Source organism: Benincasa hispida, chromosome 1, assembly GCF_009727055.1.
Source record: "Benincasa hispida cultivar B227 chromosome 1, ASM972705v1, whole genome shotgun sequence".
Classification (NCBI taxonomy): Eukaryota; Viridiplantae; Streptophyta; class Magnoliopsida; order Cucurbitales; family Cucurbitaceae; genus Benincasa; species Benincasa hispida.
The window spans coordinates 78807522-78817128 of record NC_052349.1 but is presented as its reverse complement, the minus strand read 5'-3'; the positions used below and the strand labels follow the sequence as shown (position 1 = coordinate 78817128).

The following is a 9607-nucleotide window of genomic DNA, read 5'->3' as shown; positions in this document are numbered from 1 at the left end:
TCGACCAAATGCTCCGCCCCCATTAACACCCACAAAATTTCCTCCACGACCTCTTCAATCCCCTCCTCCGTAATAACCAAAACCACCAGAAAGCTTCCCTCTACCGTTATCACCACCATCGCAAGCAAAACCCATTGAGAAATCACACCCACCTCGAAGATCGTAACCCAACACCATCACCACCATCATTCCATGACCCACAAAACCAGTTGAGAAATCACGCCACCGTTGGCACCTACAACAAACTCACTTCAGGCAGAGCGAAGTGCGACAACCCTTTGCTTGGGGTGGAACACCAGTTGATGAGGTGGAAATGGAGTAGGAGGTTGTTGGATTGTATGTCCTAAAACTCGTGGTTTGTAAATATTAAACATATTCTATTTGATAATAAAGTTGTTATGTTATTGAATATGTGAATTGCATCTTTTAACCCTAAATCCAATAAATTAAGAATCCCTAGCCATAGCATGAAAACTTGAACTTTATTTAGAGACATAAAAGTATATCAAGTTCAAGTAATAGCCAAAACGGTCTATAGTATAAGGATAAGGTTAGATACCTTAACCTGAGGACACTATAGATGTGGTCCACTTAGTATTTGATACAAACGATGTGATCCTTAATCGTTCATGTGGAGATATGCAAGTGGGGGCATCCTATGCAATGAGTTTGCATGAGACCGGACAACGAAATAGTCACTTTTACTTTATAATGTCGTTTACTAATAAGATTGACTATTTCAATTCGATGACCTAGATAACTCGATCTTAATCCTGAGCTAACTATGAACTCCTGTTTATTCAAGATTATCCTTTAATTTGCATGGGTTAGAGTGATTCAACATCAACGACTCAATAAACCTCCCATTTTAGGGGTAAGACCAGGTATATAGCTGGGGAATAGTCATGCAAGATGGAATTCAATCATACCCGATTCTAGGGATAGTAGATAGGTTGTTCTCTTAAGTGCTGATTCTGGGTCTTGAACAAGGGGCCCCACCCTCTCATTGGCCTGAGAAGGACTCAATTTTTTGGTTGGATGATAACTCATAGAAATACAAGTTATTTATACTGTTTTATTTAGATATTGTGGCTAAAAGAAAGAAAAGTTGCATCGATAGTATAGAAATTGGCTAAGAAATGCGAGAATTATAAATTGTCGTCAATACGCCCACTAACACCATTGCGATGGTAGAATAGAATGTTTCAGTTTCTGTTTTGCAGGAAGTTAGTTACCGCATGCGTTAATGGCTCAAAGATAAAAGAAACAACGCATCTACGTTGCATTGCGCCCATCATTCAGAAATGAAGAGATAATCAATGTAATGACGGCGCATGCGACAATCGATCAAGAGCTTAGCGATCAACGCAAATTCAACCGCATGCGGTAATAAAAAATAATATCACATGTGGCGATCGATCGAAGATGTAAAGAGCAATGTAATTGCGGAGGCTTTTGACACGTGTACAGCTTTCAGTTGTGCATTTCTGACGGGTTGATTGCATAACAGAAGAAATATTCACTCCACCATTTCAGGAACTATCTTAACCATAAAGTGGGGACCACAATGTCAAAGAGCCAAGTTTCACCTATAAATAGCTTCTGCGATTTCATTGAAAGATATACTTGAATACATAGAGACGTGCATATATTGATCTGAGAGAGAGACTGGTCTGAAGTGATTTCCAAAGTAGATCCAGGATAATTACGAGATAAGGCCGAGAGTGAGTCTCCGGGCAAAGAATCCTTCCAATCCCCGCTGTTGAAGCTCTATGCGAATGTCACTTCTACCAGAAGAGCAAGCCTGAGAGGGAAGTTCTCCTCTCCATTACTTCCACACGCCGACAAGCACAACATTCGTTCAGGATCTGTGTCAAGACGTTGACACTCTTTCTGTATTTGTTTCTAATCTCTATTTCATCATCTGAATTCATCTTTTTAATCTTTCATTCACACCATGTATCGAACGTTTAATCTTAATATTAAATGTTATGATCATAACCATTATTATCTCTCTGTCTATTTCCGTTCATTGATAATCCATTTTCTCCATGATGTTTTCCTAATTCCCTGGGTAATTAGCATGAATTCAGCAAGTAAATTAATTTGTGTTAAGGAAATAATTAAGTTTAACTAAAGCATGCTCGACGGAATCTTCACCTGTGAGAGCAGAAGTGAAGATGTTATTCCGCCTAATGAGAGAAGGTTGGAAGAATGCGTTATCTAAAGCGAGAACTATTTCCATAGATGGAAGCAACCTTGCGTTCATCACGTTCATCCCTGTTTCACCATAGAAATATGGGAATGCGGCCGATCATCGAGAGGTGTACGCCAAGAGAAAGTGGAACCTTAGTTGCATCTTTAAAGCAATTGACAAACTTGCGTTGTTTTTACTATTTACTCTTTCTCTTTCTGATTCAGCCATAAAGACTTGTAATCGCATACCACGATCCTTTGTATGACTTCACAGTCGATCTCGAACTCAGTATCATGTATCATGTATCATGTATCTTGTATCTTGTATCATCTTATTTTAGGATTTTATTTTCAACGCAACTTTATTTTATCAATGCATTTTTATTTTCATTGCACTTTAGATTCGTGTATAAACCCAATTCTTTATTAATTGTAAAAACCAGCCGCATGTATCGCAAAAGTAACGCATTAATGAAAACAATCCCTGTGTTCGACCTCGGATTATTCTGAGAAACTTGTATTGGAATTATACTTGGTTTCAGTGCAAGGAAACTTGTGACACGCATTACTCTATCGCATACTACAAGCATATCATTAACAATGCATATTTAGAAGTAGTATCGCATAAAGACTAAAGATATAAATCACTGTTACATTGAACCACAAACCAATTGTTCATTAGAGAATCAATGGAACTTAAGAAGCAAGATGTAACTATGGGGCAAAACAGTAATTTTGACCCAACTGTAATTACAAATAACCTATGAAGGATCGACTTACTAACCATGGTTAAATCAAGTAGACAGAAATATATCTACACTAGGAAGAGTGCAACTACTGGACTTTAGTGGAGTGTCCTGGTAGTTAACAAATGTTGGTTAATTAAGTTAAAGAGTTTAGCCGATTAATCTTAGATCGTTGGAGCTCATGATCTGTATCTCTATTAGGTTCATTTACTAGTTCAAATCGTACTAAACCTTATAACCTTAGGTCAGTGTGGTGAGAGAATTTGAAACACTCAAATTTAGTTTAGGAAATTATTGTTAATTGTATACGATATAATTGATGTTTAATTGTCAAATTAAACAAATTAGAGAGTTGAAGAATATTTAAATGTGATTTAAAATATTACACATGAATAGTAATTCATGTACGGGAATGGTGTTTTAATTACTCTAATATTTGATATTGAATTAAATTAATTAATTAAATTTTTTAATTAATTATTTAAAATTAAATATTAGAATTAATTTTAAAGAAATTTTATTTGAAATTAATTATTCGAGTTAATTTTATTTAAAATTAAAATTCTTTTTAGTTTGATTTTTGGAAAATAAAAAATTTAAGTGGAATTTTGGTAGTGGATTTATCCCACATTTTCCACTAATTAACACCTATCCCACTTAAATTGCATGTGGTTTTGGTGTCAATCGGAGGTTATTCCTCTTGTGCATGATTTCTTCTATAAATAGAAGAAATTTAATTTGGAAAAAAAATATTCTAAATTTTTGCACCAAAACACACCAACTCTCAAAATTCTCTTCAATCTCATCTCAGTTTGAATCCCACCATCCATTTTAAGGTTGAAGAATAGCAAGGAAGACTCTAGTGATGGTCCACGAAGCGTTCGTGATCTGAATTAAGTTAAGGATTACATCAATTTAGAGTTCTACAAAGGTTGCTTTCTAAAACTCTAATTTCATGATATAATATGCATGCTTGAATCCTAAAATTAATGTAGTTAGAATATTTAAGATCCAAATCATATCATTAACCTTTTCAAAGACGCTACGCACAAAAAAGAGCTAGTAGGAGCAAGAGTTGAGGCTGCCGCTAGAGGAGAAAATTTTGAATTTCAAATTCTAGAGAAACTCTCGAAAGGCGTGGAGAGAGCTGGTCCCGCATCAGCATGCTTTATTTAAATCTATTATAATGTAAATCATTGTTTAATAATTTATGAAAAAAGAAAGAACGTGTCAAATTATTCGAAACCAAAATAAATGGATATCCTACAAAGGTGAGATTGTGGGAATAGATAATTATGCCTTTAAGTTAGATGAATAACGAATACTTTTTTTAGGTTTAATATGGCAAAACCTATCGATTTTTAAAATAGTAATTGACATTTTATCTAGTCAATATTAAAATGAGTAAGACAAAATTGACAATAAAATTTATATGAATTTATTCAATATGCTTCGAATTAAAAATTCACTAGTTTTTTTTAGTATAATAAGAGATAAAGATTTCAATAGTGACATCTTGGTCATTAACATATATTATATATATTCAAGATTAAATTATCATTTTAAGCATATGCATACATATACACATACAAATATATATAAATAAATGATGATGGGTGAGTTGGTCCATAAAATAAAGCTTTTACATTTTTAGAATATTTTTTTTAGAAAAATAAAACAAAATATAGTTTAAGAAACAAAATACAGTTTATTCTGTTGAAAAAAAAAAAACAGAAAGAAAAGAAAAGGACAAAGAAACAGCAAGAAATAGTTATAAAATATATTTTTTTTCTTTATTAAAAAATATAATCTATAGCCTATGAAGAATAATCGTTTACATCCTGATTTTGCATTCTTAATTATATGTCCGATTAAACTTTCAACATTGTTAGTTATTGAGAATTTTTTACTTCTTGGCAAGAGTAAACCTGTTAAGGATGATTTTGGATCAAAAAGATAAATTTAATCAATAAAAAAAAATCAAACGGGACCAAAATAGGATTATAGTGGACCAAGGGAGGGGAATTGGACATTTGGGCATGACCCCATCTTTGAGGCTGAGAGGAGTCTAGTTGGCCCAATGGGTATGAGTTGGGCCTTTGGCCCAACTTTATCCACGACCTCGAGGTCGAGGAGACCAACTTTCATACATGGCTTACCCTAATACACCCCTGAGCTCCAGAATCCCACATAAGATCCGATTAGGTTATTAGAAAACTGAATTTCAAAAGGAAACGGGAGAAGATCTAGGTCCTCCTCTATAAATACATTATTATAATTTCGCATCAGATTAAATCCAACTCTCAAACTCTTTAGTTTTCACATTCTTTCCCTCTTTGACTTAGCATTAGAGTGTAAGGGGGCATTTGGCGTGTAGAGTTGAGTTAGTAATAATTATCTAAAAAGATAGATTATTTGTGAAGTTAGATTTTTTGTATTTGTAGGTAGAGTTGGGTTGGATTGAGTAGAGTTGGGATGTTTCTGTTTGGGGTGCAAAGTTGAGCTGAATTTGAGTTTGAGTATCTGGTGTAGTTTTTCTAAACGAAATTGATTTTGTCTTAAATTTTTTCCTCTATTTTTTTTAAAATTTCCAACTAAACACATATTTTTATAGAATTTTTAACATTAAAAAATGCTTTATTCTTTTTTCTCATTCTTAAAACATAACAAATTCCTACAAAGTAAACATATACCAAACACAAAGTTTGAATTCACTTTTTGAACATTCAATTACATAATATATATTTTTTTCATTCCTAAACACCAAATATATTCCAAACAAATGAAAATTTATCACAACTTCTTAACCCCCAATCATGAACATTGAATAAGCTTAAAAATTGAACAACTTTTTGTTTTTCTTTCTTGAAAAATGTTAACATATTTTCACCACACAACTTGAACACTCAATTGCATAAAAATTTTATCTACATCCCCAAAGACATGTCATATTCCAATAAAATGAATATTTTTCCTTAATCCTCAATTTTTAACCCCCAATTAATTTTAACTCAAACAAATTAAAAAAACAAAAACAAATTCCTATTTTTTTTTGCTCATTTGTGAAATATGAGGTGGTTGTCGAAGTCTGGAGTTGATCGTCAAAGTTGGCTGATGAAGACGGTCATTGAAGTATGGTAGCAGTAGTCACCGATGGTGGCCGATGGGTGGAGCCATTGAAAACATTGGAAGGAAAGAGAGAATTTGGGTGAGTTGAAGGGAGAATTGAGGTGAATTGGAGTGAGTTGGTGAAAAAACCAACTAAACTACTCTACCAACATCTAAAGTTGGTGGGCAAACATTGAGTTGGTAATTTTTACCAACTCAACTCAACACAAGTTGATGTGCCAAACACCCCCTAAGTGATTTAACACCACACTGGTGTGTAGGTTTTCTTTTTTGTAAGTCATATTCTTCTTCTCTTCAAACAAATTCATTGTTATTGTCATGTGAAAGTTAGATGCATTTTTCTTGTTCGAATTTTGATATCAACCGCATTCTTTTATTGAACAAATTAGTATCAAAATATAAAAAAACCCTCCAACGTAAAGCTCTAGAGTCATATTACTGTCAGAATATGTCCATGGTTTGATGTCTCAAATTCGAAACTTAAAAAGACATAAAGAAGAAAAAAAGAACATTAATATCAAAATATATCAATTCCCTTGACTTGAACTCTTTGATCCGCCATTGCTTACTAGATTGATGATATATGTATTAATAAGTATTGCTAAATTGACCTCCATGCTTCAATCATATATCCATCTATTTATATTATATCTACAGAACAATAATACAACAGACGTCGATATTTTAACACATTTTAGTGTACTTCAAACGGTGTAATTTCAATCTTTTGTAACCAATATCACATCCTCTACGAAACCACCACCACAACCCTATACTTAGTCATTTGAACCTCTAAATAACATATTCAAAAACATTCCAACATTCTATTTCAAAATTACTAATTGGAAAATAATCATTTTGTTGACTCAATAACATATATCAGAAGCCAAATGTTTAAGACACCCAAATTAAGTAGAAATTATAAGCATATAAAGCAAACAATAAAAGACAAAAATTATAGAAAAATAATTAGGTGCATCTTAGGTTGTCTTTTTTATGCATCTCAATCTAATTATACGTTCAATCATCTACCCTTTACCCGGTAATAAATTCTTTTCTAAAAATATATTTGAGTTTTTTTTCTTTTTTTTTAATAATATTGAAGTGGATTGCAATCAGTGAACCATAAGATACAACATTTAATTTTTGCTGCCAATTATATATATACAACTATTTCTTATCAGAGAAGAAAGGCTGGAAAAATAGAAGTGTTGGAGGAAAGACACAAAGGAAATTAAACTAAAACACTTTTACATCAAACTTAGCTTTCTTATAGCGTGTGTAGCTTTTGTTCACTTATATATCAACCTCCACAGCCACCACCACAACCTCCACCTCCACATCCACCACCGCCACAACCGCCACCAGAATCACCTCCTTCACCACCACCACAACCGCCTCCACCACCGGTATCATCATTGCCTAAATTGGTAACAACAGCAGCAGTAGCTAAACCAGCAGCTGCTCCAGCAAGAATAGTGATGCCACCGTTGTTCTTATTAGGTTGGCCACGTTCAAGATCAGGGTTCCTCTGTGAAGCGGCATTGGGTATATATGTCACTGTTTTCATTATTTTACGACCTCCAAACTTACAAACACACCGTAAAATCATTATACCCGCTATCACAGACCCACAAGTTATGAGAACAATGCCATAAGTTTTCATCTTCCCAATTATCTTACACCAAAATTAGTTGCGTATTTTTCAACTTTCTTTGCCTTTTATATCAACTGGCCAACACCAAAACTCAAAAACAAAGTCAAAAATGAAATGATTGAGTGATGAGGAAGTTTAATAATTAATTAATTAATTGGTAAGAATTAAAACGATGAAAGAGTCTTGAAAGATGCCATATATTTTCTTGCTTGGGAGTTTCATTTTTCTTTCTTGGAAAATAAGGGAAGAATTTCTCAATTATAAATAAACATTTTTTTCTCAACCATTTCAGCTTGAGAATTATTATCATTTCAAACATCGATAGTTTCTTATAATTTTTAATTAAAAAATTATTTTTTTATCAACTAAAAAATAGAGTGAAATTTTATTACAAATTAATTTTAAAAAAAATCAATTTGGGCCTCTCTGAATTTTTTTATTGAATAATATAAAGTAAAGATATTATTGACTCATTAAGATGAAGTTTGACGTGATAGGTAATGTGTAAAGATTGAAAGACGTGTGGTGTCATTTACAACATATCATTAACACAAATTAATGCAATAGCTCATAGGTAAAAATTAAATATGTAAATTATAAGTTAATACCGTTGGGTTTTATGTCTTAAAATTTGTGGTTTGTAAACAATAAATTTATATTGAATGTTTGAATTGCTCATTTCGTTTTAGAAATAACCTAAATCGAATAAACTAAGATCCATGGCTATAAGTATTTGAACTTTATGTGGAGACATAAGAGTGGATTAAGTTCGAGTAAATAGCCAAAGTGATCTATAGTATATATACGGATAAGACTGGATACCTTATTCTGGGGACACTATCGGAAGCGGTCCACTTTGTAGATATTATAATTGTTGTAAAGTGCTACAAACGAAGTGATCCTGATTTGTGTGGAGATATGCGAGCGGGGGCGTCTTATGCAAAGAGTTTGTATAAGATTGGACCAAGAAATAAATCACTCTTACTTTATAATGTTATTTACGGTTTAAGATTGACTATTTCAAAGAGATGACCTAGGCAATTTGGCCTTAATCCTGAGCTAACTATGAACTTCTATTTATTCGGGATTATCTTTAGATTTGCATGGGTGAGGGTTGGCTCAACAGCGCTGGCACAATAAGCCTCCCATTTTAGGGGTAAGACTGGGTAAATAGCTGGGGACATAGAGTGCAAGACGGAATTCAATCCTACCCACTTTTAGGAATAGTAGAGAGGTTGTTCACTTAAGTGCTGACACAGATCTTAAACAAGGGGCCCCACCCTCTCATTGGCCCAAGAGGGACTCCATTTAGTGTTTGGTTCACAAATCAATTGTTCATTAGAGGATTAGTGAGACTTAATAAACAAGATGTAATCTCGAGGGCAAAATAGCTTTTGACCCAGTCATTATTATGAATAACCTGTGAAGGGTTGACTTACTGATTACGGTTATATTAGTTGAATATAAATATATCTATGGTGAGTGGAGTGCAACTACTTGGCTTTAGTAGTGTGACTCGATTATTAACGAATGTTGGTTAATTCGGGTTAAAGAGTTTAGTAGGTTAATCTCCAATCGTTGGAATCCATGATCTGTAAGTTCATTAAATCTCTCTACTAGCTCACAAACGGATTAAACCTTAGAATAGCGTAATGAAAGAATTTGAAATGTTCAAATTCAAATTGAGGAAATCAGTAATTATATATGATATAATTATACGTTTAATTGATGAATTAAACGGAATTGGATAATTGGATAATATTTAAATTTGATTTAAATATTAAATTACATGGATAGGGATTCATGTTAGAGAATTGGTATTTTAATAATTTAATATTGGATATTAAATTATTTAATCAATTAAATTGTTTAATTCATT

General features: G+C 33.0%; 1 protein-coding gene across 1 annotated transcript; it reads right to left on the bottom strand.

The window, feature by feature from the left end:
* Positions 1–7374: 7374 nt before the first annotated feature.
* Positions 7375–7737, bottom strand: LOC120079345 (acanthoscurrin-1-like). Its single transcript, XM_039033508.1, has one exon. The coding sequence runs from the start codon at positions 7735–7737 to the stop codon at positions 7375–7377; it is 363 nt and encodes a 120-aa protein (XP_038889436.1).
* Between the last annotated feature and the right edge of the window lie 1870 nt (positions 7738–9607).

Bases quoted from the DNA above. Each gene is read 5' to 3' on its own strand.
- LOC120079345 (XM_039033508.1), bottom strand. From the start codon at position 7,737: ATGAAAACTTATGGCATTGTTCTCATAACTTGTGGGTCTGTGATAGCG.